The following is a 27,963-nucleotide window of genomic DNA, read 5'->3' on the forward strand; positions in this document are numbered from 1 at the left end:
GTATAAAAAGTGTATTGCGGACAATCACGCATCGACTTTCCCCAAAGAACATCATTTGTCTTGTTGTTCTTTCTTGATTTTTGGAGAGGCGTTGATGTGAACTTGAAGCAAAGAGCTTAGTGCTAAACGAGCTTCTGAAAAATATAGATATAATAAAATTTTGAACGCTGCACATTTTCAGGAAGATATCAAGAGCATCACACCCACGAGAAAACTAATTTACATTAAAAATGCAGCAATCCCTGTATGCCTTATATATATCCTTTTAGTTCAGTGCCTAGTTTTCGGTAGAAGGTATTCAGAATCCGCAAATTATTCTGTTCTGCGAATTTTTCCAGTAGACCCCCTTTGGCATTTCTAGTGCTGATGCCATAATCTCCTACTGCCTGGTCTCCAGTCTGCTTCTTCCCTACCTTTGCATTGAAGTCTCCCGTCAGTATAGTATACTGTGTTTTTACCTTACTTATTGCCGATTCCACGTCTTCATAGAAGCTTTGAACTGACGTGTCATCATGGCTCGATGTACGTGCGTAAATCTGTACCATAATCATCTTGCATCTTTTATTGAGCTTAACCATGATACCTACCCCCCTTTGAATAATGCTATAGTATTCCTATATGTTACCAGCTATGTTTCTGTGGATAAGGAATCCTACTCCCAGTGCTCGTCTGTCAGCCAAACTCCGATAGCAAAGGGCTTGCCCGTTCTGTAGCACTGTATAGCCCTCATCTGTCCTTCTAACCTCACTGAGCCCTATTACATCTCATTTGACACCCTCTAGCTCCTGGAATAGTATATAGCTAGACTTGCCTCACTTCATAAGGTTCTAGTGGTAAACGTTCCCAAGTTCAGGTTCCAATGGCGGCCTGTCCGGATCCAGAGATTCTTAGCACCCTCTGCTGCGTTGCAGATCTGACCGCCACCATGGTCAGCTGCTTCGCAGCCGCTGGGGACAGGGCCGTGAGTTAATTGACGTATGCATGTGGCAGGTAGTGGCCAGATACTGCACTAGGGTGACCAATTCTTCTCTGGTGAGGGAGTGCATTACCGGCGGCGGTCATCGGTGAGGTTGCACCCCAGGCCTCTTGATGCAGTTTAATCACAACGCGGATTTTTTTCTTTTCATTAATCTAGTTAGGAACTGCGCGGCACCGAGATCCGAGCCACGGACCTCTTGCATGCGAGGCTGATGCTCTAACAACTACGCCATCACCGCCTCTCTGGATTTTCAATACCTCCTACTGATAACGAGGGAACCGTAAGTAGACATCGAGGAGCCGTAATGGCAAAAATAAGAACGAAATGGACTTTATACTGAGTGCGCACTCATGCATCGTGAAAGATGTGGAAGTGCTTGGCAAGGTACGACTCAGTGACCATAGAATGGTACGGTCTCGAATTCACCTAGACTCTAAGAAGGAACGACAGAAACTGATACGCAAGAAGCCAGTCAGTGAGGTAGCACTGAGAGGGAAAGTACAGGAATTCAGTCTCGTTTCAGAACAGGTACTCGGCTTTTATCGAGGAAACCAACCTTAGCGTGGACGCAATGAATGATAATCTGACCAGTATCACTACGGAGTGTGCACTGGAAGTGGGAGATACGGTAGCTAGACAGTACACTAGCAAGCTGTCCCAGCAAACTAAGAATCTCATTAAGAAACGTCAAAGCATGAGAGCCTCAAGTACAACATACAAAATAGAGTTGGTAGAGCTTTCAAAGTTGATTATTAAGCGTAAAGTATCGAATGTAAGAAGTTATAATATTGCTGCGTGCCAGGGCATGAAGATGAAGAAGACAAAGCATATAGACTGGCGCGAGCTAGTCTTTGTGGCTGGCGCTGCTCGCTTAACCTCCTGTAAGTACATCTGTGACTGCCCCTCCGAGTCGGTCTCCTTCTCGTAACATATTTGGTGGAGTTGTGCGATCCCCGTCCTCGCCGCGGAACTCCGAAGCGGACACTCCCTCGCGGCTTTCAACATGCACACTCACGACTCGGCTACATCCTCCCCGGTCGCCCGCCGTTCTGCTCGGCCTGTCAACCCAGCGCCGGCCACAACTTTCGAGACTCTTACCACCCTCAAAGACCCTGGCGTGTTTTCGGGCCGTGAAGGTTCCGGCGTCGACCAGTGGCTACGCCTCTACGAAAGCGTCAGCGCCACTTACAGGTGGGATCCCACACTTATGCTCGCGAACGTCATATTTTATCTCGACGGAACCCGTCGTGTTTGGTTTGACAACCACGAGCATGACATTACAAGCTGGGACAGCTTCAAGGAAATTATCCGTGAGTTTTTTGGCAACCCCTTTGGTCGTCGTGAAGCTGCAAAGAATGAGTTGTCGACTAGCGCGCAATCTTCCACAGAGTCCTACATCAGTTATATTCAGGCTGTCCACTTTATATGCCGCCAAGCTGACAAAAACATGTCTGAGCCTGACAAAGTTGCGCATATTCTAAAGGGTATCGCCGACGATGCGTTCAACCTGTTGGTATTCAACAATGTGTCATCTGTTGATGCGATTATTCAAGAATGCTGCCGGTTCCAAGGAGCTAAAAACGGGTGCATCTCCTATAAGTTCCCAACGCCGCTGCGACGTCCTCGTGTCTCGACACAAATCATCCATCAGACACCTGTGACAGCTTGACGCGACTTGTCAGGCGGGAACTTGAAGTGGCTGCTTCAGCTAAAGAGGGATCAACGTCCCCTAACCCCTCTCCTCCAGCTACGTTGCCCCTCATTCAAGCAGTCGTCCGGCAGGAAATCGCCAGCTTAGGAATATAGTCTGTTTCACCACCTCCCCTCACCGTCTTCCAGCCCCAATACACGCCTGCCCATCCCTTCCCGACCAGCTCTTCCTCAACGTTCCGTAATCCATTCGCATGGCGAACACACGATGACAAGCTGACCTGCTTCTCGTGTCACCGAATCGGGCAGATTTCTCTCCATTGCAGAAAACGCTAGGGTCCTCCTGCACAAGCCTCCTCTCGTTCCTTTCATGCACGTCCCGCCTATAGCCATGAGACCAGCCTCGAGCATTTTGCCCAGGAACCTACTGCTGAACACCGCTACTCCCACTCTCCATCCCCCAACGTCATCAGTCTCGTTCTCCACAGCCCCGCCGACCGTCTTCCCCCACCTTCTCAAGAGGTTACCCGACGGAAAACTAAGCGTTGCAGTCCCCGGAGGTGGCGCTGCATCACTCGGACTGACAAAAAAATCTCTCTTGACGATACAGATAAAACGGAACCTTATAGACGTACAAGTAGACGGCGTACACGTCACTGCTCTTGTCGACACCGGCGCTCAACTTTCCGTGATGACGAGGGATTTTCGCCGCAAGCTTAAGAAGGTTCTCACACCTGCGACCACTCAGTTTATCCGTGTTGCGGATGGCGGAATAGCATCTATCGTTGGAATGTGCTCCAGTCGTGTAAGCATTGCAGATCAAAACACAGTTGTTCTATTTACCGTCCTTTATCAATGCCTCCACGACGTAATCTTAGGCCTCAACTTCCTGTCCGCGCATTCTGCCCTCATAGACTGTTCGACCAGCACGCTCCGTCTACACTTGCCCGCAACAGAACCTCTTGCCCAACGGCCGAGTCGTCTCTGCACAACGGGACATGCGCGTCTCCCTCCGCAGACACTGACCTACGTAGAGCTGGTCTCAATACCACCAGTTCTCGACGTTGACTATAGTTCTGACCCCTATCACCGACGTCCTCATAAACCGCGACATTGCATTACCGCGCTCCGTTCCGTTCATCGCATGAAATTCTCTGTGCCTCCCAGTTGTCAACTTTAGCTTTACACCTCAAGTGCTGCCACAAGCGATCTATTCGGCGTCGCTCTGCACCTTAGAAGACAATGCGATACATGTTTTCACGATGGCCACTCCTTCTGACCCCCACGCTCAACATCAATCTGACACTTGCTCTGACGGCGCTATTACGTCGATGATCGCTTTCAACTTAACGCCGCAGTAGACTGACGAGCTCGACCGGGTTCTGCTGTCCTACATCGACGTTTTCGACCTCAGCGGCCTTCCATTGGGGAAAGCTACTGGTATGACCCACCGCATAAACACTGGTAATGAACATCTTGTTCATAGGCGTCCATATCAGGTGTCAGCGGTCGAGCATCACATTATCCAAAGTGAGGTCGACAAAATGCTCGCCAAGGACATCATTGAGCCATCCTGCAGTCCTTGGGCTTCTCCTCTAGTGCTAATCTGCAAGAAAACGGTGCATGGCGTTTCTGCGTTCATTATCGACACTTCAACAAACATACCAAAAAGACGTGTACACTCTGCCACGAATAGATAATGCTCTTGATTGCATCCATCGGTCCCACTATTTTTCCTCCATAGACTTTCGTTCCGGCTACTGGCAGATAGAGGTAGATGAAATGGACCGTGAAAAGGCCGCATTGATCACCCCCGATGGCCTATATCAGTTCAAGGTCATGCCCTTCAGCCATTGTAACGCTCCAGCCACCTTCGAACGAATGACGGACTCCCTGCTCAGAGGATTCAAATGATCCACCTGTTTGTGCTACTTGGATGACGCCATCGTATTTTCACCAACATCTGAAACTCATAGAGAGTGCCTCTCAGCCATCCTAGGCATCTTCCGTCGCGATGGCCTGCAGCTCAACTCGTCCAAATGTCACTTTGGACGCCATCAAATCACAGTACTTGGCCATTTAGTAGACGCCAACGGCGTACAAAAACCCTGGCAAAAATCAGTGCCGTCAAAAACTTTCCTGTACCACAATCTGCGAAGGATGTACGCAGCTTTATCGGACTATGTTCCTACTTCCAACGCTTCGTAAAAAATGTCGCGCACATAGCGAGACCGCTTACGAAGCTTCTCAAGAAAGACCTCTCGTTTTCATGGGGCTCCGAAGAGGCTTCTGCGTTCTCGACTCTCGTCGCTCTTCTCACTACCTTTCCGATTCTGGCACACTTCGACCCTGCTGCCTCTACGGAATTCCGTACAGATCCAAGTGTACATGGGATTGGTGCAGCACTGGCTCATAAACAAAATGGCCATGATTGCGTTATTGCATATGCCAGTCGCCTCCTATTCGCCCCTGAACGTAACTATTCGATCAGACAGCGTGAGTGCATGGCTCTTGTATGGGCGGTGGCGAAATTACGACCTTATCTACATGGACGCTCATTTTTGGTAGTTACCGACCACCACGCGCTATGCTGGCTCAACTCTCTGAAAGATCCATCAGGCCGCCTTGGTCGCTGGGCTTTGCGCCTGCAAGAGTTTTCCTATTCGGTGCTCTACAAATCTGGCCGCCTACACCATGATGCCGATTGCCTCTCGCGGTACCCTGTCGACGATTCTGAGGACACTGACGAGCCCATGGAGAACTTTATCTTGTCAGTGTCCCACTTCTTTAACAATGGGGAAGAGCAGAAGCGCGATCCAGTGCTGCTTGACATCATCAGCCGTATGGAATCCTCCCCAAATAATGCTCCCCTCTGCTACTTTGTCATTCAAATGGTGTGCTATACCACCGCGATTTCCGACTAGACGGGCCCGACCTTCTCATTGTTGTGCCTAAGCACTTGCGCCGCTGTGTTCTCACTGAACTTCACGACGCTCCCATGGCTGGACACCTTGGCGTATCCCGCACGTACGAGCGCGTCCCGCGCCGTTTCTTCTGGCCAGGCCTTGCTCGTTCGGTACGCCGATACGTCGCCACGTGTGACCTATGCCAACGTCGTAAAACACTGTCGCTGCTACCCACTGGCCATCTTCAACCAATTGACATACCCGCAGAACCATTTTACCGTGTTGGGTTAGACCTGCTTGGTCTTTTTCCCACATTAACATTGGGAAACAAATGGATATCTGTCATTACAGACTACGCTACACGCTACGCTATTACGCGAGCTCTACCGGCCAGCTGTGCAACCGACATCGCTGACTTCTTGTTACGGGACGTTATATTGATTCACGGTGCTCCGAGGCAGCTTCTCACAGACCGTGGCTGTACATTTCTATCCCAAGTCATCGCCGACAGTCTGCTTTCTTGTTCCACGCAACACACACTGACAACCGCTTACCACCCTCAAACAAACGGCCTCACGGAACGATTTAACCGCATTTTAACATATATGCTCGCTATGTACGTGTCGCCCGACCACCGAGACTGGGACCTTGCCTTACCCTACGCAACTTTCGCGTATCATTCCTCCCGTCATGACACAGCGCGCTTTTCGCCGTTCTACTTATTGTACGGAAGAGAGCCGACTTTACCACTGGACACAGTCATCTCAGCTCACACCTCATCCACCAGCGAGTATGCCCGCGACGCGATTGAGTGAGCTGACCATGCCCGTGAGCTAGCTCGCGCTCGGCTGATGGTGTCGCAAACCAACCAATGCCGTAGGTACGATGCGGAACATAGAGACATACATTTCGCTTCCGGTACCCTCGTATTACTCTGCTCTCCTCATCGTCGGCTGGGCATATCAGAAAAACTTCTGTCTCATTACACGGGACGCTACCATATATTGCGTCAAGTAACACCAGTCACCTGCGAGATCAGCCCCATCTATCCATCATCATCTGCTGTGCGGTCCAGTGATATTGTACACGTCAAGGCCTACAAGAATGGGTGAGATAACGACTTTTAAAATACCGGGATGGTGCCTCCACTGCCGGGGGTCATGCTACGTGTCAGTGGATGGAGATGAAGAAGGCAACGCATATAGACTGGCACGAGCTAATCTCTGTGGCTGGCGCTGCCACTTTACCGGCAGTAAATACATCTGTGACTACCCCTCCGAGTCGGTCTCCTTCTCGTAAAAATATGGAGAGAATTGAACACGCTCTGAAGAACGGCGGAAGTGTCAAAGCAGTAAAGGAGAAACTTGGGATAGGCAGAAATCGGATGTATGCACTAAGAGACAAGGAAGGCAAAATAACTACCAATATGGATAGGATAGTTAAAATAGCGAAGGAGTTCCACAGATATCTGTACAGTAGCCAGGACAATTACGACCTTAGTGTAACAATTCGCAGTAACCCTGATGACACCCCACCAGTAATGATAGAAGAAGTCAGAAGCCTTGAAGAGCACGCAAAGAGGCAAAGCTGCTGGTGAGGATCAGGTAACATAACATCTGCCGAAATATGGAGGACAGACTGTGTTTGGAAAACTAGCGACCCTGTTTACGAAGCGTCTCCTGACGGGAAGAGTACCAGAATCTTGGAAGCATGCTAACATCACCCTAATACATAAGAAAGAAGACAACAAGAACTTGAAGAATTACAGGCCAATCAGCTTGCTCTCCGTAGTATACAAGCTATTTACGAAGGTAATTGCAAACAGAATTAAGACAACATTAGAATTCAGTCAACCAAGGGAACATGCAAAATTTCGAACAGGCTACTCAACAGTCGACCATATTGTTACGGTGCATCATCGACAGGAGCAAGCGTGCCACTTAGCGAAGATGAAGAAGACGCCTGTGTGTTAGGCGGTTGCGCGAGAGGCAACTCGGACATCTTGTTCGGCTGCCGATTCTCGGTGGACGCTGTCCTGTGAGCCAAGACCTAGCCCCGTCACATTTGGTGGAAGTGCTGGGTAACCGCCTCGCAACGGAACTTCGCAGCGGCCGGAGTTTGAAGGGTCATTCCACAACGATGACGGAGAGTACGGCGTCTGCATCTGCTCCTGGTGTTCCTGCGGCCGGAGATGATGCGGTAACTACATCTCCTTCTGCGAACACAACCTTCGTGCTCGAACCCCCGCGGATCCTGGCACGTTCAGTGGTTCCGGCGATCCAGATGAAGTTGACGTTGAAGATTGGCTGGCAGAGTACGAACGTGTGAGTACTCGATACCTATGGGGCCCGACTCTTGTGCTGGCAAACCTGTTATTCTATCTTAGGGGAACCGCCAAATCGTGGTATGAGAACCATGAAACAGAACTTGGGAGTTGGGCAGTGTGCAGGGAGAAAATGGTGGACCTGTTCGGAAAGCCGATTGGAAGAAAAATGGCCGCGAACAAAATGCTCGCGTCTCGGGCGCAGACCTCGACCGAGTCTTACGTCTTTTATATAAAAGATGTGTTGTCGTTGTGTCGCAAAGCCAATGCCGAGATGCCGGAGGCTGACAAGGTCGGGCATATTCTTAAGGGGATTGCGGATAACGCATTCAACCTCCTCATCTGCAAAAATTTTTCTACAGTGGACGCCATTATAAAAGAATGTCGGCGCTTTGAGCAAGCGAAGAGCCGGTGGATTAACAGCGTGTTTACCCGCCTTCCGAATACGGCTGCAACATCATCTTGCGAAGACCGTGCAAGAACACAGCCACCACCTCTAGATTCATCGGATCAGGTGACCCGAATTGTACGGCGCGAACTTGAAGCCATTGCCTCTGCTCCGGCTCACACCGCTGCAAGTGACACCACCCCACTCACTGCTAACATGGTTCAAGCCATCGTCCGCCAAGAACTCGCCAGCATAGGTATTCCCTCGGTGTGCGCTTTGCCCAGCCCGCAGCGAGCTTCATGGCGTCCACCCTCGTCCTATCACGAGCAGCAGTTTACGGACCGATCTCACGACCCTGCTGCGTGGAGAACCGTCGACAATCGACCAATTTGTTTTCATTGCCTTCGTATCGGTCATGTCGTCCGTTACTGCCATTACCGCTAGTCCTCGCCACTTCGGACTTCATCTCAACCTTACTACCGACAGGACAGCACCCGCTTCGCGTCTGCCGCGCAGCCTTCTCCGCAAAACAACTACAGAAGGTTCAACAGCCGATCTCCATTACCGCATGGTCATCAGTCGCGTTCGCCTCCAGGACGTCGCCAGTCGTCTCGCTCACCGCAGACTCGCAGGCCGTCGTCAACAGTCAGCCCCGCTCCTGCCTACCCGGAAAACTAAACGGTGCAGCACCCGGAGGTGACGCTGCATTTTCGACTCCCTCCACAAATCCTCTCTTGACACTTCCGACGAGACAAAATTTGTTAGACGTTGCCGTTGACGGTGTGGCTATTTCTGCCCTTATAGATACTGGAGAGCTTACTTCTGTAATGAGCGCGAACCTTCGCCGACGCCTACATAAAGTGCTCACGCCTGCCGCTTCCCACAAACTTCGTGTCGCTGATGGGAGGACCCCTGATGTTCAAGGGATGTGCACGGCCCGTGTGTCCATTGCCGGTCGTCTTACATTAGTTCAGTTTGCCGTCATTGAAATGTGTCCTCATGACCTAATACTTGGTTTGGACTTCCCGTCACAGCATTCTGCGCTCATTGATTGTGCCACTGGTGCTCTTCAGCTTGAACTGCCGCAGTTTGCCGATTTTCAAGCAGACTATTCTCCCCGTTTATGCTCTCGTCACCACGTTCGCTTGCCTCCGCAAGCTGCTACATATGTCACTTTGTCGTGCTCACGTCATGTGCCCGACGGTGACTACCTCGTCACTCCTATAGTCGACGTACTGATGGCCCGAGACGTCGCCCTTGCTCACAGTGTTGTCGCCGTCGCTAATAATACAGTGGTTATACCACTACTCAACGTGAGTCTCTTGACTCAAGTTATTCCACAAGACATGTCTTTGGCCACCCTATTTCCACTTGACAGCTGCAACGGTACTGGTTTGGACACCGATACTACATTCCCCGGTCTTGGCCGCAATTACACTCTGCCTGCAGATGACATTAACAAGATGATTGCTCCCGACCTCACTGCAGTGCAAGCTGCCAGCCTCCGTAGTCTGCTAACATCATATAGAGACGTTTTCGACTTTTACCACCGCCCTCTCAGCCAAACAACTGCAGTGACTCACCGGATCAACACTGGTGATGCCAGTCCTATACGGCGGCGTCCATATCGCGTATCTCACAAGGAACGCCAAGTAATTCAAAATGAAGTGGATAAAATGATTACTAAAGACGTAATAGAACCCTCATCCAGCCCCTGGGCCTCCCCAGTCGTGCTCGTTGAGAATAAAGATGGCAGCTGGCGCTTTTGCGTGGACTATCGCCATTTAAACAAAGTGACCCACAAAGATGTCTACCCTTTGCCTCGGATTGATGACGCCCTCGATTGCCTCCATGGTGTCCAATACTTTTCGTCTATCGACCTTCGGTCCGGCTATTGGCAAATTTCCGTCGACCCCATGGATCGTGAAAAAACCGCTTTCGTTACGCCTGACGGCCTCTACCAGTTCAAAGTCATGCCGTTTGGACTGTGTAATGCGCCGGCAACTTTCGAGCGCATGATGGACTCCCTTCTCCGAGGATATAAGTGGTCCATCTGCTTATGTTACTTAGACGATGCCATCGTCTTTTCACCTACCTTTGACAGCCATATAACACGTCTGTCAGCCGTTCTGGATGTTTTTCGAAAAGCTGCTCTCCAGCTCAATTCTGCAAAATGCCATTTTGGACGTCGCCAAATCACCATACTCGGCCACCTTGTCAGTGCCGATGGTGTTCAACCAGATCCCGAAAAGGTACGAGCAGTACAAAAATTTACTGAACCACGCTCAACCAAGGACGTCCGAAGCTTTGTAGGGCTATGTTCCTATTTTCGTCGATTTGTCCACAACTTCGCCGACATCGCTCGACCGCTTACTGATCCCTTAAAGAAGGACGTTCCCTTCGCATGGGGTAATGAGCAAGCGGACGCCTTTTCGGCTCTTATCCATCTGCTGACTACGCCACCAATACTGGCCCATTTCGACCCAGCATCACCTACAGAGCTTCGGACCGATGCCAGTGGCCATGGAATTGGAGCGGTCCTTGGCCAACTACAGCACGGGAAAGACCGCGTGATTGCTTACGCCAGCCGTCTTCTTTCACCTGCCGAACGGAAGTTCTCCATCACTGAGCATGAATGCCTAGCTTTAGTGTGGGCCGTGGCGAAATTCAGGCCTTACCTGTATGGCCGAACTTTTTCCGTTGTTACAGACCATCACACTCTTTGGTGGCTGTCATCGCTAAAGGACCCATCTGGACGTCTTGGTCGCTGGGCGCTCCGTCTGCAAGAATACTCATTCGTGGTCCACTACAAGTCGGGACGCCTCCACACAGACGCAGACTGTTTGTCACGTTATCCGGTTGAAACTCCCGACTTGACAGACCTTGATTCAGACCCCTGCGTTCTCTCCATCCACGCTTTGGGTGATATCTCCACCGAACAACGACGTGACCCGTCGTTACTCTCCATCATCGAGCGTCTGACCTCTGCTCCAACAGACCATTCCGTTCGCCTGTTCGAACTGCACGACAACATTCTGTACCGTCGCAGCTTCAACGCTGATGGCCCGGAATTACTACTCGTGCTTCCCCATCACCTGCGTACCAGCGTTCTCGAACAACTACATGACGTACCTACAGCCGGTCACCTGGGCGTCTCTCGTACCTACGATCGTGTGCGACGTCGCTTTTTCTGGCCCGGACTGTATCGTTCTGTGGTTCGCTACGTCACTGCTTGCGACCGCTGCCAACGCCGCAAGCGCCCCTCTGTGCTACCGTCTGGCCTCCTACAACCCATTGACATACCGACGGAACCATTCTTCCGTGTTGGCCTTGACCTGTTGGGCCCGTTTCCTACGTCCACCTCCAGAAATGAATGGGTTGCAGTCGCCACAGACTACACCACACGCTTTCCCATCACTAAAGCACTGCCGACAAGCTGTTCCACTGACGTCGCTGACTTTCTTTTGTATGAAGTCATTTTTCATCATGGCGCTCCGCGGCAGCTGCTTACTGATCGAGGAAGGTACTTTCTTTCACGTGTTGTGGATGACATTCTCCGCGCCTGCTCCACTGAGCACAAGCTTACCACCGCTTATCATCCACAGACAAATGGATTGACCGAGCGTCTGAACCGAACGCTGACGCAGATGCTGTCAATGTACGTTTCGCCAGATCACCATGACTGGGACAAAGCACTCCCCTTTGTCACGTTTGCGTAGAATTCTTCAAGGCACGACACAGCTAGTTATTCGCCGTTTTATTTGCTATTTGGCCGACATCCAGCATTACCATTTGACACGCTCCTTCCTTCGGCTGCCCCCTTGTCTACTGAGTACGCCAGCGATGTCGTTTTTCGAGCCCATGCAGCCCGTCAGTTTGCCCGTAATCGGCTGCACTTGTCGCAAGCGCAGCAAAAAGATCGCTATGACAGTCGCCACCAAAGCGTGCACTTCTCGCCGGGGTCTCTGGTACTTCTCTGGACACCAAACCGCCAAGTCGGCTTATCAGAGAAGCTACTATCACACTACCATGGCCCCTACAAAGTGTTACGACAACTTAGTGACGTGAGCTACGAGATCGCACCCCTATACAATGCCTTTTCGACCACTTCACTCCAGACAGACGTTGTACACGTTTCCAGACTGAAACCGTATCACCCTCCTCGTTCGTCGCCGCCGTACTAAGCGCCGTGACGGCGCTTCCGCCGCAGGGGAGTGATGTCACGGTGCATCATCGACAGGAGCAAGCGTGGCACTTAGCGAAGATGAAGAAGACGCCTGTGTGTTAGGCGCTTGCGCGAGAGGCAACTCAGACATCTTGTTCGGCTGCCGATTCTCGGTGGACGCTGTCCTGTAAGCCAAGACCTCGCCCCGTCACAATATTTATACTATCAATCATGTAATAGAGAAATGCTAAGAAAATAGCCAACCACTATACATAGCCTTTATAGATTACGAGAGAGTGTTTGATTCAGTAGAAATATCAGCAGTCATGCACACACTGCAGAATTAGGGCGTCGACGAAGCATATATAAACCTCCTGAAAGAAATCTACAGTGAATCAACTGCTACCATAGTGCTTCATAAAGAAAACAACAGAATACCAATCAAAAAGATGTAAGGCAGGGGGATGAAATATCCCTAATGCTATTTACCATGTGCTTACAGGAGGTTTTCAGAGGCCTAGAAAGGGGACAGTTAGAGATAAGAGTTAATGGAGAGTATACCTTAGTAACCTGCGCTTCGTCGATGACATTGCATTGCTGAGTGACTCAGGGGACGAATTGCAACTGATGATTACGGAGTTAGAAGAAGAGAGCAGGAACATATGTCTTAAAATTATACTGCAGAAAACGAAAGTAATGTACAACAACCTCGGAAAAGAGCAGCGCTTCGAGACTGGTAATAGTGCACTTGAAGTTGTCAAATACTATGTCTACTTCGGACAGCTAATAACCACAGAGTCAAACCACGAGATGAAGTAACTAGAAGAATAAGAATGGGGTGAAGCACATTTGGCAAGCATACTCAGATTATGACAGGTAGATCGCCACTATCCCTCAAGAGGAAGGTACATAACAGCTGAATCTTGCTGGTACTTAGCTAAGGAGCAGAAACCTGAAGACTTACAAAAAGGGTTCAGCTTGAATTGACGACGACGCAGCGAGCAATGGAAAGGAAAATGGTTGGTGTAACCTTAAGATACAAGAAGAGAGCAAAGTGGATTAGTGAACAAACCGGGGTTAAGGATATTATAGTTGAAATCAAGAAGAGGAAATGGACAAGGGCCGCCCATGTAGCGCGTAGACAGGACAATCACTGGTCATTAAGGGTAACTAAATGGATTCCCAGAACAGGCAAGCTGCATAAGGGGAGACAGTAGGTTAGGTGGGAAGATGAGATTAAGAAGTTTGCGGGTATAATTTGGCAGCAGCAAGCAGAAGACCGAGTTCACTGGTGGAACATGTCCTCTGTCCTGCAGTGAACGTAATCAGGCTGATGATAATGATAATGCTGCGGCAAGATGCAACTTGATATAATTTCATTTTGTCATTGTGCTTGGGCTATCACTACACACAGTGTAATCTTACTTCCCATGCCTCTCAGATGGATTGCGATATGCGAGTATACATTGCGATATAAGTATTGTGCACACTCTTGGCTGCTTTTTGAAGTCACAAACACGCTCGTGCCCCGTATACAAAAAAAGTAATTCTGAAAACTGTCCCTGGACGCACGTACATGAGCGTGGGACCTCTCGCTCCTCAGTGCGCTTCATTAACCGCTGAGCCACGAAAGCGAACGTTCTTGAACGTAGTAACGGTGAGCTATTTATATACACCATTTACCGCTGGTGGTATTCTGACCTCTGGCGGAATGTAAGTGTGTTGTTTGCATATTAGCGAGATGGCGCACTCGGCGCGCTCGGCGCCCTATTCGTAGCATGCATGGGATCATCTGTAAACATGTAGTTTGCCCTGCGGTGCGTGGTTGCCAGTTCCCGCGCGAGCTGATTTCGGATTGGGAGTTGTACGCCTTGTGCTTTCGCCGCAAAGAGGGCGTTAATAATAATGAGTGCTGGAAGCTCACTTTTCTCGCTGCAGAGTCCTCGTTTGAGAAATAAACGTGCTGTTGAAACCCAAACAACTGTGACACTTGTTCGTTCGCGCTTACCCTGTGTATACCAGTGCATATACGTTCCGTTCGTTCTTTTTGTTTGAGGAGCGTGCAGTATCGAGCTGTCAACGTCGTAAGTTCGCGCTCGTCCTGTACGGGTTCTTTGCGTGCGTCTTTATTTCTTGAGTGGTGCACTGCACGTCTCTGTCGGCTTGCAGTTCTTCTCGTGACATTCCAATTTGTTGCTATTGCGTTCATTGCTTCACCCTTGCGGGGAAACTGCGACTTTTTTGATCAGCGCTGTGTCTATCGTCCTCAATTAGTTCTTTATGAAGGGCTGTTTGAATGCGTTCTAGTGTTACACCATTTAGATTCTTGCAGCTCATTCCTGCCTCTGTCGACGTCTAGTCTTACCTTCACACGAAGAGCGCGTGCCGTGTCATACGTGAAAAGCCACTTCTCCTTCTTGTTGTAAGTGAACTCGGATGTATAGATTCTGTCGAACCTGAAGTTCCCACTGTATCTTTGGTCGATGCAAGCCTGTTGGAATGAAACAATGGATGTTGCTATTATAAAGGCTAACCTTGAAAACGGTCTCGCTGCAACAAGACACTATGGTAGTTCAAAAAGACTGTTACAGGAGGCTGACAGTGAGTGAAGGAATGGGAAATTAATAGAGCCACTATAGTCTTTCAGAGACATTACCTTATTAAACCAGCATGCTTTCAATAGGAGCTTTGCGAATCTGTGTGAAACCAATATGATCACAGTGGTGACAAATTGCGCTGAAAGAGACTTTTGGGGTTCTATATACGCAAATATTCCTCAATAATCATTGGAGGAGCCACTGCCTTGGCACTGCTGACTGTTCACCACACGCGTAATGCAGCAGCTTTAACTTTGGTTCCTACTGGTGGATAGTTATATTTTCATGCATTTGGTTGTCTTGTAATTGTAACAATATAATCAAAAGTGACGGCAGATCAAAGTTCTCACTTCCTGATACAGGAATAAGTTTTCTAAAGATATTTGGACGCAGCTAGCAGGACATCAGCTGACAGCGTAATGTCAACTCTTGGGCGAGTATAGACGGTCTGGAGCACTCATATTACCTTTTTTTTTTCTTTTCATTGAGACGTGAACTACTGTGAGGCAACGCTGTCGCAAAGCCGCTTGGAAAGTATGGGATGAGAGAGCAGCGGCATCGGCAGCCATAGTCAGCAAATTTTAGTAGTACTTGCAAAGTATGTTTTGCTTTAGTAATACAAATAAAATTCCCTGTTTTCGTTTGCTTCGTCACGGCTTCCTTAATGCGATTATGTTTTGTAGTTTACAAGAGATACACATGTATGAAGAAGTAGGCAAACATTATGTTTCTTACTAGAGTAAAAAAGTATTCCTATTGTAAGCCATATGCAATATATGTAAGCTATATGTGTATCCAAGTTATGTGTATACGAAACGACGCCGTCACAAACGATTGCTTAATTAGATGCATGCCGCCTATTTCAAGCGGCAGTAAAAATTACGGCACCGATGGCTAGCCTCGATAGAGCGGGTGCATGAGATAAAGAAAACAAGTTTACATAGTCGCCGAAAGCACGCGCCCTGACCTCCTCAGTGGTGACGCACAACCAGACAGCCCATGGCGCCCTCGCAAGATCGAGAGAACTCGAGAGGTCGACGTGACCAGCGCGACCACTTCAGTGGAGACGAAAGTGCGAGAAGTTTTTCACTCTATCTCCAAGCGTCTGCTATGCTGCGAGCGGATGAGTCATGTCGATGATTGGCGAACCCGGGTGGAAACCCGTGGATATCCACCTAAGCTGCAGTGGCAATAGGTTTGTGTATGCACGTTCTTTTTGCTAGTTGTGCCACGTTGTAGCCTAAAGAGGGCAAAATAGATTGCTTACTAGAAAAATTGAACCTTCTGCCAGGCCAACATGTGTTGACTTTGTGCTGCATATGACTGCAGCTCCGATCGCTTCGGTGAAAGCACGATGATGTTCGATGAGTCGTTTGACGTGCCGCTTTACGAAATGAACCTCTAGAGTATTAGTTTCGTTTTGTCGAAATCACACTTCCAAAAACTAATTGCATGCAAGATTGTTGCTCATAATCTCCTTCTTTTTGTGTCAAAACGAAACCTCCATGATTCCTTTATAATGAAAAATTTACCTCACGAACCAGGCAGAGCCTCAACAGCCCTTTCAATCCTTTGAAACACTTCAAGAGGAAGCTATCGAAGAGAATAACAACCCATCCAGAACGGTTCCTCGCGAAATTCTTTCTACCCAACGAGGCATGCCACAAAAATACAGTGCCCCCCACAAATCCTTGGAAGGGGAGGACGCGATTGACCTCCGCAAAAATCAAATAGGAGTCTTTCCCAACATTCAGATATTACACAAATTTTTTCCAACGCTGTATGGGCTTGCCTGTCCGAGTTGTAGCGGCTCGCTATCGCTATACCACATTTCGTGGGGAGGCCTAAACCGACCGCCAAATTTAGATACCTGTTTAGGTCAGTACAAGCTCTTTAACACTTTCGAGCAATGGGAGGCACAGCTCACCAGCTCTGACCCAGAGGTGCAGCTTGTACTTCTGCGTCATGTCAGGCAGGTGGTGGAAACCAGTGGAGCCCTGGGGTTAGGGCCCCACCCATCAAGCTCATGACCCCTGTCCCAAACCCTTGCGAATAAAGTTTTTCCTTCCTTCCTTGCTACCTACATAGTTGCAATGAATTGCTGAAACTCACAGAAAATGACATGGTACTTTGTTTTCGTTCTTTGAATGTAATGCTGAGTGTTTTGGAATAATTGTATTTGAATTCGACATATTCGTAGACAGTGCATCATAATTTGCATCTGAAGGGGATATACGCGCGTGCTGTGACGGAGATCAAGGGAGTCGGCGAAGGTACATGGGAGAGGGTGGCTCGATCGACCACCGATGAAGTGCTGTTTTATGATGTAGTGTTGTTACTCTATCTTTCAGAGATGGCTCCGTGGGAGCACTGAAAAATATCGAAGACATTGTTGCTGAAAAGACGCGTGATCATCGACTGCGATGGGAAATGACACGTCAGCGCTTCAGTCTACCTGGAGGCACTCGTAAAGCCCCTGAATATGGGGTTCACTAATTTATCTGGAACATTCTTGAGTGTTTTACTGTGAACGCATGTGGTTAATTGATCGCCATTGGCTATTGAACTCATGTGAGTGGTATTGTGATTGAGCCAAGCAAGTTTATGGGATAATTGTACTGCCTTAATCGAGAATATAGGTTTTTGTGTTGAATCTGACTCGGTCTTTGGACAACAACCGGCGTTCGCTGGCTAACAGCACAGGTCTACACTTAAAGTGTCGCCACACCGTAATGGTGCAGTAGCTAAAGTACTCGGCTGCTGACCCGAAGGTCGTGGGATCAAATCCCGGCTGAGGCGGCTGCATTTTCGATGGAAGCGAAAATGCTGGAGGCCCGGGTGCTCAGATCTCGGAGAACGTAAAGAACCTCAGGTCGTCGAAATTATTGGAGCCCTCCACTACGGCGTCTCTCATAAATATATGGTGGTTTTGGGACGTTAAACCCCACAGATCTATCAATAATCAACCTTGCATTGTCATTCGGACTTTCCCGGTGCGTTTTGGGGGGACAATACGTGAGCCCTCGAAATCTGCCCTACGATTGCCTCCCATTAACGGAGTTGTGACACCCGCTAAATCTAAATCACATAGCACCTCTTCAGTTGATAGTACATAATTAACTGTTGTCGCTGTGACCGTAGCTAAACTTGACAGTTTTTATAGGAATAAGAGATTTGCCACAATAAAATGTAAGAAGGGATAGGTTATTAGGTAAGCATAACGCAAATGTAGGAAACAAAAGCCAAATTGAAGTGAGCGTTGTAACTTTCTTATTTCCATAGTCGGTTGGTGCACAGTCATATCGAGGAGCCATGTAAAATTTTCTATTTTAAAAGCAGTAGTTGTTTTCAGTGAAAATGGGAGAACAATATTCCTAAATCATGATTAATATTTGTAACACGTAACGTATAATAGTTTTGGAAAGGCCGTTCAGACGTGTTAGTTTCTGTTTTTTGCGATGTCTTATAGCCTCTTTCTCAATTCGACAAAACCAAGTCGAGAACACGTTCACGATATACTATGTATTATCGCAAATTGCAGAAAAAAGAATCGTAACAGTCAAGTGATGTTCTCACCTCTGTGACATTCACCATCTGACCCCTTGGTGAATGCTCCTCTGTCGTGCACGGGAAGCCCAAAGCGTAATTCCCTGTTCTGCTCAGCGGGTTCACTTTGTCAGGGTATTTCGGCTGGTACCATCTGCCAGCCATACCCAAGGAAACGGCAAACGTAATATTTGGTGACCATTTGTCCTTATCGTAGGCCAGGCTCCAGATTGTGTTGCCCTGTTTCGTAGAAAATTTAACACATTTGAGAAATCAGTCAAGGGCGGCACATTAAATACTATGAAAGTGGTTTGTCTGTGTTACACATGTCTTTAAAAAAAGTGAATTTCGCAGTACCTGGTTGCCCTGTGGCCAGAATTTAGTCTAAAACTTGCCGCGACAATTTTACAGTTTGCAAGTGTGAGAAATCAGCGATTGTATACATAAGGGGGAACTTAGGGCCGAATTCGTTATAGATAATAATTTCATTTAATTTGTACGGTGCTTATGTACCTCCTATATATTGAATGGTTATTTACGAGCTTAACTAGTCTTTTAGAAAAAAAATGGCAGCATGTCCACGGAGTGAATGATGAAGAGTGGGGCGAAGAATTCGTCCGTCCATTCGTTCTTGCTTCCGTCCGTCCATGCGTCCGTCAATGTGACCGTCGATGCGTCCATCAGCCCGTCCGTGCGTGCGTCTGTTCGTGCGTCCGTCCCGGCGTTCGTCTATGCAGCCGCCCCTGCGTCCGTTCATGCGTCCATCCATGCATCTGTCTATGTGTCCGTTCATCCATCTATTCAACACTCCAAGTACCACCATCTCGCATCTTTTCATCATATATTCTCCATATAGAAGCACCGCCATCCAGCGGACATTCCAAGGACTAAACGACAGGTGGCACACGCACACGTTCTTACGGCTTGCGCTTCGGGTCCACTTCCCACCTTTAACCACCTCGAGTTCATGGTATATACTAGTTCACTGTATTCATGGCACTGCGGCCGAACGCTCGCTAAACCTTTCGAAAACCAAGGAGGTTACGCCCAGCGAGTATGACGTAGCAAACTTTTTCAGTCAGATAGTGCTCAATGTACATGCCAATGGCTGCTAATGGGAAATGAGAGGCGGAGAATTCGGCTTTTACTTTCTTACGGCTTGCACTTCGTATCTACTTCCCATTTTTAACCACCTCGAGTTCATTCATGGTATATACAAGTTCATTGTATTCATGGCACTGCGGCTCAACGCTCGCTAAACCTTTCTAAAGCTAAGGAGGTTACACCCAGCGAGTATAACGTAGCAACCCTTTCTTGTCAGATAGTGCTCAATGTACATGCCAATGGCTGCTAATGGTGATCGCAGCTTGCGTGTTAACTAAAAGCCGAATGCTCCTGTCTCTCATTCCCCATTAGCAGCCATTGACATGTACATTGAGCACAATTTTTTATTGTTCAACAACGCACAGAGAAGTCTCTCACCGGCACCACCTTGGAGGTCAAAATGTTATACTTGTTACATACTACGGGGGACGAACGGGTGCCGCTATAAGAAGTTTTGCCCCTAAAAATTAACTTTCAAGAAACTGGTGAAACTTGCAAGTAATCCTTGTCACACGTACGATGGAACAATCGAGGATCGAAATATGACAACATGCGAATCATTCTGTTTGCATTCTTGCTGACAACAAAACAATGTACAATGTCATAAAGGCAGTGTAATGCCAACTAGTTTAATTCGTGTTTTTGGTCGTTGTTTGCTGGGTGATATACGGGCAGAAGTGATCGCCGAGTTTCTGATTGTGGACTCCGCGAACAGCTCCGCCAGATTAGCGTGGTGCGGAAGTGGATCGCGGAGAGCACGCTCTGGTGTAGAGGGCATTGGACATTTTTGTCAACATCTTCTGTCTGCAAGATGAATACACGGGTGCCTTGAGCTCGTGTTTGCAGATTGTCGTGCGCTTATGCTTTGTCTGCATCACTGTCTCAAATACATATACAAAAATGTGCTGGTTACTTGCTCCACCTTTCAATATACTCAGTAAAAAAGGAGGCACCAAAAATCTCTCAGTGCAATAATCATGCTTAAAAATATCACAATTCAAATTAAAATGAAAACATACATATGTCTTTTTTTCGGGTATTTTGGTTGGGTGCAGCTGCTAGGCTGGTGTCATAAGCTAAGAGGCGCGAGGCAGATATCAGAAAGGTGCGTGGCACTAAAGATCAAAGTGCAAATATAAAATGATTCAACGGAAGCTGTAATTATTACAAAAATAACTTCCATGTATATATGATATTTACAGTAAGACTTTGACTTTCATAACTAGTGCAAATGTTGCTTTATCTTGAAAGAATGGGTACTCTCAAACACCTTAAACTGTACTGAAAAGCGTCGACACTATAAGACAAATGCATGTGAAAATCAGCATTGCTAGCGCACGTTGGTTTCAAGTGGTACTGAAGCCAGCATCCATGTTTGTTTGTTTTTTTGTGCCACGGTTATTGAACCTACACGTCGAACGTGCACTCGGATACTGAAACCTTGGAAAATGGTGCTACGTGAACGAGAAGTCACTGGCACCATAAACTACATAATATAAATTTTCATCCTTAAAGACGTAAAAAGATTGTTTTTGACATGCACATTTCTTACGTGATTTAACACCCTTCCTGCTGCATATACACCCTAATACAATAGTGCATATGCTAAAAGCGTGGTAATATGACTTTCACAAGTGTGTTAATGAAAGAGCTGAAGACTGCAAATTTACATTTACGATAATAATTGTTGGGGTCTAACGTTGCAAAACTGCCATACGATTTTGAGATATGCCGTTGTGGCTCCGAAAATTTATTCCACCTGGTGATCTTCAACGGGCACCGAAATCTAAGTAGAAGTAGACGGGCCTCGAACATTTTTGCCTCTGCGAAAAAAGCGGCCGCCATCCCTATTGAAAAAAAAAAACGAATGGTGGGCTTGGTGTAAAGCACCACCCACCATTATAGTGGATTAATGTAGTGGGTGAATGGTGGGAAACGCCCACCATGGCGCATGGTGGCATATGGTTGGTGCTGCAGTGCCGGCAACGCTTGAGCGCGAAATAGCGTCAGAATCACCGTGACGAGCTGGCACAAAAAATAAAAAAAGATTTCTATAAAAACGGTATGAAAAAACACCCGTCCCGCAAAAAAAACAAAAAAAAACAAGGTGCCATGGAGGATTGAACGTGCAACCTGCGGATTCCCACTTGGAGACACTAACCACTGCGCCATACCATTTTTTTTTCTTTATTGCCTGTCACTGCGCCATACCAACATGACGTTAGTTGTGCGTTAAATAGTTAGTAGGAATACAAACTTACGGTTGCTCTTCAGTTATGTTTGTCGTGTATACGACATAGACAAGATTTGCACCTGCTACTAAAAATTGCACATTTAATAAACACAAGCAACTGCTGCCTGTAACGATTGCCACTGTGTTAATGGCACCAGTGCTTTTTTTTTACAATTTACAACTGCAAGAGAAAAAAAAAAAACAAGTGGACTGTGGACCAGCAACATTTTACCGGGGGGTCAGCCAAGTTTAATATCCGTTTCGCGCTCGTTCTAAAGGGCAACATCTGCTCGCGCTTTATGACGCTTCTAGGCTCATTCCATAGATACGCCTGCCTAATTTATTTGATTGAGTATTGGGATGCTTTTCGCGCAATGTAGAGGGCGGTCGTGCCAGCGCAATGCTGTACCTCTTTCGCTAAAGCAACAACAACATAACGGCTTGGCCAAAACGAATGCAGTGTGCCGGAAACATTACGCTATCATATTGGTTCCCCAAGCATGCGAATTGCCACGTCTGAGTTCTCGCACAAAAGCTAGAGAAGTGCTGGCGTGTGCGACCGGCGGCTGTCGGTGAGAAGAGACGTACGTTCTCTGGGAGCGCTTGAACCGCGTCGCATTGATGTTTGTTGCTTCTTGAACGGACACCATACACACTGAAAAATGCTTCATTTAGGATAATTGATGCCATGGCTGCGCTGTATTGTCATTCCTAATCGCCAAAATTGTGTCTTTTGAAACCAGGAAGCACGCATAACACAATTGTACGGGCTCGGTCGGTAGGCCTAACCTTTGGTGGAAATCATGGTGGTAGAAAGTGTAGTGTACAGGTCCCAGCTTGGTACACTATATAAATTGCCCACATTATAAGCCCACCCATCATCTGCTTACTGCTTCCCAGCTTTATCGCAATGGTGGGCAGAGCTTCTCAGCTTGGTACACTATGTGGCCCACCATAACAAGCAGCACCCATCATCTGCTTAGTGCTTCCCAGCATTATCGCAATGGTGGGAAGAGTTTCTCAGCTTGGTGCACCATGTGGCCCACCATATTAAGCACCACCCACCATATGCTTCGGGCTCCCCAGCATTATCGCAATGGTGGCCAGAGTGTCCCATTATTGCCCACTATCTAGCCTCTGCTTTCCACCATCATTTTCACTTTACCCATCATCTGTACACCATACCTCCACTACGTCCCGGCATATTCACCATATTTTCCACTACGTCCCACCATATCCATCATAATTTCCACCATGCCCACTATTATTTCCACTACGCCCACCATGTTTTCCAGTATCCACCATGGCAATTTTTTCGATAGGGATGGCTGGCATTCTATTCGGCAACCTGTGAGTCCACAGTCAGGCACCATAGCACCACACCACCGGAGCGGGTGGTACAAGTGTTAAGTGCAAGAATGGAGCTTCATCTATGATCGCACATTGAAATCCCACGCACAGTGCAACTTGCTTGTTGTGCTGCCTTTTCTAAGGCTAAAATGTAGGTGGCATTATAAGAAACAAGGAAATGGCAGATGCTTTGCAAATTTCGCAGCACACTCGAAGAACAATCGAGGAATGTCAAGAAAATAACCACTTTTTTCGCACTACATTATTCAACATGTTTTCAACACTTTATATTTTCAACATGCAATGTCAACGAGTGAGCTGTGTACTGCCCAATGCCACTTAGAAAAAATATTGTTACGGGGAATAAAGTATACTCGATGAATATACTGGCGAGCAAATGCGTGCAACGCTGCTGCAGTCCGAGCACGTTCCCCTCAGCGCTTCGTCGTCGTCATCCTCAGGCATTTACTTAGCCTGTGACATTACCCACCGGCGGCAGAAGCACCGTCCCGGTGCGAACAATTCTCGGGGCGTCAGTAGTATGGTTTAAGCCGTGAGACGTGCACTATATCGGTCGGGACTGAAGCTGGTACTGACGTGGTATGGAGTGGAGCTATCTCATAGGTCACGCTGGTGACCTTGCGGATGACGCGGTAGGGGCCAGCGTAACGGGACATCAGTTTTTCGCAGAGACCAACACGACGGGATGATAACCACAGCAAGACGAGCGACCCCGGGGAGTACTGTACGTCACGGTACCAGCGATCATAAGCACTCTTTTGGTTAAGCTGCGAGGCACATAAACGATCCCGGGCGACTTGACAGGTGATGTCAGCTCGGGCGAGGGCATCACGAGCATAATAAGTCAATGAGGGGGCGTCAGATTTGAGCATGGTGTCCATGGGCAAAGGCGGGTCATAATCAAACAGTAGGTAAAAAGGTGAAAATCCAGCTGTATCATGACGTGAACTGTTGTATGCGAAGGTAACAAAAGGTAAGTGGATGTCCCAATCTTTGTGATCCTTGGAGATGTACATCACTAACATATTCGTCAGGGTACTGTTGAGGCGTTCCGTGAGGCCGTTGGTTTGTGGATGATACGCTGTAGTAAACTTGTGGTGGGTAGAGCAGAATCGCAGGAGCTCGTTGATTACTTTAGATATAAAACAGCGGCCGTGGTCGGTGATCAACTGACGAGGAGCACCATGACGCAGAATGATGTCATGAAAAGGAAATCGGCTACATCTGTAGCGCAGCTGGTGGGGAGGGCACGTGTAACGGCATACCGCGTTGCGTAGTCGGTAGCAATAGCAATCCACTTACTACCGGTGGCCGACACGAAAAAAGGTCCTAGAAGATCGAGGCTGACTCGAACAAATGGCTCTTCTGGTACCTAAATGGGCTGGAGGGTACCAGCAGGTCCCAGAGCAGGTGTCTTGCAGCGCTGGCAGATGTCGCATGCCGCAACGTACTGTCGTACAGATTGGTAGAGGCCAGGCCAAAAGAATCGGCCGCGAACGCGGTCACACGTGTGTGACACCCCTCGGTGTCCAGCGGAGGGGGCGTCGTGGAGCTGGGCCAAAACGTCTGAGTGAAGATGCGCAGGAACAACGAGTAAAAGCTCAGCGCCATCTGGGCGGGCGTTGTAGCGGTGCAAGATGTCGTTGTGAAGAACGAACAGTTGTAAGGAGTGGTCAGGGGGGAGAGTGCAGACCATTGATAATAGCACGCAAAGAGGGGTTGCGGCGTTGTTCAGCAGCTACGTCGGTGGAGTCGGTAATTGAAAGAACGAGGGCTTCTTGTCCATCTTCCATCATGTCAGGGGGATCGACTGGGTAAGGGGACAAGCAGTCGGCATCCTTGTGAAGTTGTCCGGATTTATAGAATACGCAAAAAGTGTACTCTTGTAAGCGCAGCGCCCAGTGACCAAGGCGTCCCGTAGGGTCCTTGAGTGAGGAGAGCCAGCAAAGCGAATGGTAGTCTGTAATAACTGAGAATGGTCGGCCATACAGTTATGGTCGAAATTTCGCAATGGCCCAGACGAGAGCTAACCACTCGCGTTCTGTGATCAAATAATTTTGTTCCGAGCGCGACAACAGTCAGCTTGCATACGCCACGACGCGGTGCATTCCTTGTTGCCACTGCGCAGGCACTGCGCCTATGCCGTGGCCACTGGCGTCAGTACGAAGCTCCGTGGTGGCAGATGGGTCGAAGTGTGCTAGGACTAGTGGATTGGTGAGAATGTCAACGAGCGACGAGAAGGCGTTTGCTTGCTGTTGGTCCCAGGTGAATGCGACATCCGTTTTGAGGAGGCAGGTTAGAGGATGGGCTACTTCAGCAAACTTCTCGACAAAACGATGGAAATAGGAGCACAGTCCCAGAAAACTTCGGACGTCATTGGCTGAGCGGGGTGTGGGGAAGTCGCGAGCTGCTCGGACTTTCGCAGGGTCTGGTTGAACGCCCGCAACGTCAACAAGATGGCCGAGTACAAAGATTTGGCGTTGCCCAAAGCGACATTTGGACGAGCTTAGTTGCAAGTTGGCACGTCGGAAAACATCAAGCACTGTGGACAGACGGGTAAGATTGTCGTCGAAAGTAGTCGAAAAAACAATAACGTCGTGAAGATAGCAGAGGCAGATGGTCCACTTCATGCCTCGAAGGAGAGAGTCCATCATGCGCTCAAAAGTCGCGGGGGCATTGCATAATCCAAAAGGCATCATCTTGAACTGATAAAGTCCATCAGGAGTCACGAAGGCCGTCTTCTCTCTGTCTTCGTCGTCCAAAGCGATCTGCCAGTAGCCTGAGCGAAGGTCTATTGAAGAGAAATATTTGGCACCATGTGAGCAATCGAGTGCATCATCTATGCGCGGTAGGAGATATACATTTTTCTTGGTAATATGGTTGAGATGGCGGTAATCAACACAGTACAACAGTTAACAAGTACAACGGGTGAGGACCAGGGGCTAGATGAGGGTTCGATTAAGCCCTAATGAAGCGTTTTATCGACTTCTCACTGTATAATAGTATGCTCCAGGGCTGACACACGGTAGGGCCGTCGGCGAATGGGTCGAGCGTCACCGGTGTCGATGCGATGGGTTACCACGGATGTCTGGCCCAAATTATGGTCGTCGAAGTCAAATATGCCCTGATAAGAAGCAAGCACACGGCAGAGAGCAGAGACTTGTTCAGAGGTGAACTTGTCAGATAGCATTGGCTTGAAAAAGTTGGAACAGGAACGTGACGAGAGCGACGTTGATGAAAATTCGGGTGGCTAATTGGTGGTTAGGGCGGAAACTGTGGTCGACCAGTGGTGTCAGATGCGCAAGTGACATGCCGCGAGGAATAACTTGCGCTGAGAAGCCGAAATTGAGGACGGGAAATGAAGTTTGGTTGTTCTTAACGGTAACCACCGTGTTGGGGAGTGCAACATTACGTGTCATGCATGGCCACGTCAGAAATTGGGGCAGCAACATAATCACCATTGGGTACTGGGGGATATGGCGAGAGTTGGACTTGGACTGCGGCTTGCGGCGGAAGTCTGAGGAAATCGACAGAGCGTACACAAGGTGGGCTGGTAGAGACGGTCTCTGAGAAGGATGGTACTTCGAGCCGAAGAAGACCTTTGGAACAGTCAATGAGCGCAGCGTGTCAAGTCAGAAAGTCGAGTCCAAGGATGAGGTCATAAGGGCAATTTTCCAGTACAGCGATCGGAACTGAAGTTTGATGCTCAGAAATCGTTAATCGCGCAGTGAACATTCCAAGCACAGCAGGAGTACTCCCATCTGCTGTACGAACGGTAAGTGCAATCGCAGGCGTCAGAACTTTTTGGAGGCGGCGGCGGAGGTCTGAGCTCATCACAGATATTTGTGCACCGGTATCAATAAGAGCAGTTACAGATAAACCAACAACGAGAATTGTAAGGTGGTTGCACCGCTGGTCGGGAGTAATCAGAGGATTTGCAGTCCGAGTCGTGTATGCAGCGTCACCTCCGGAGGATGAACCGGCTAGTTTTCCGAGCGACGGTCATAGGGAGACCGAGAATGGCGGTGTTGGGGTCAGCGGGACTGACGACGCATGGGCGATGGCGAGCGGCTGGTCGGACGTTATGGATTATGCTCTGCACTTGTCTCAGCACGGTAGGATGGGGCATAAGGTGCACGTTCGGAGCGAGGTCCCCAATCATAGAAGCTCGGTCGAGGTGATGAGGTCCATCGGCTGCGGCAATGGCGAGCGATGTGTCCTATCCGATGGCACTTGAAACATATGGGCTGATAATCATGACTGCGCCATTCAGCTTGGTTTCGTCGTGGCGCGAACGTGCGGTTCGGAGTGGCAGCCGCAACGTCTGGAGCAGAGCTGGGAGTAGCAGGGGCATTTTGATGAGGTGGCGAAATGCCCATATTCGCGATCTTTTGGCGAACCACGGCCTTTATCATTGAAACAGCATCGAGGTTGTGTCCTGGCGCGCTGACGCTAGACGTAGCGGGTGCCATAGCCTCGAGTTCCCGACGGACTATTCTGGTGACGTTTTCCGGTGCTGGTGGTTGATGTAGCGTGGGCAAATCTTGGCAAGAGGACGTAGCCGCCATGTTGGAAAGGCGGTCAAATCGATGAATTATGCGCCTGCTTTTCGCCTGTTCGAAGCAACGACATGCTTCGATGACCGACTCCACCGTCGAGCAGTCCTTGCACAGCAGAAAATTGAAGGCGTCATCAGCAATT

At 48.6% G+C, this 27,963-nt stretch overlaps 2 protein-coding genes across 2 annotated transcripts in view; one reads left to right on the top strand and one right to left on the bottom strand.

The window, feature by feature from the left end:
- LOC142796294 (phagosome assembly factor 1) overlaps positions 1 to 17,591 on the top strand; it is a 172,172-nt gene extending 154,581 nt beyond the window's left edge. The window contains exon 14 of the mRNA XM_075886586.1: positions 17,360 to 17,591. Coding sequence (XP_075742701.1) covers positions 17,360 to 17,407 — 48 coding nt within the window. The 3' untranslated portion in view covers positions 17,408 to 17,591. The remainder of the gene's footprint in view (positions 1 to 17,359) is intronic.
- Positions 1 to 27,963, bottom strand: part of LOC142796293 (uncharacterized) — a 115,517-nt gene that overhangs the window by 3,850 nt on the left and 83,704 nt on the right. Inside the window, exons 9-10 of the mRNA XM_075886583.1 lie at positions 18,585 to 18,794; positions 14,777 to 14,902 (exon numbers count right to left, since the gene is read on the bottom strand). Coding sequence (XP_075742698.1) covers positions 14,777 to 14,902; positions 18,585 to 18,794 — 336 coding nt within the window. The remainder of the gene's footprint in view (positions 1 to 14,776; positions 14,903 to 18,584; positions 18,795 to 27,963) is intronic.

Source organism: Rhipicephalus microplus, chromosome 2, assembly GCF_043290135.1.
Source record: "Rhipicephalus microplus isolate Deutch F79 chromosome 2, USDA_Rmic, whole genome shotgun sequence".
Lineage (NCBI taxonomy): Eukaryota > Metazoa > Arthropoda > Arachnida > Ixodida > Ixodidae > Rhipicephalus > Rhipicephalus microplus.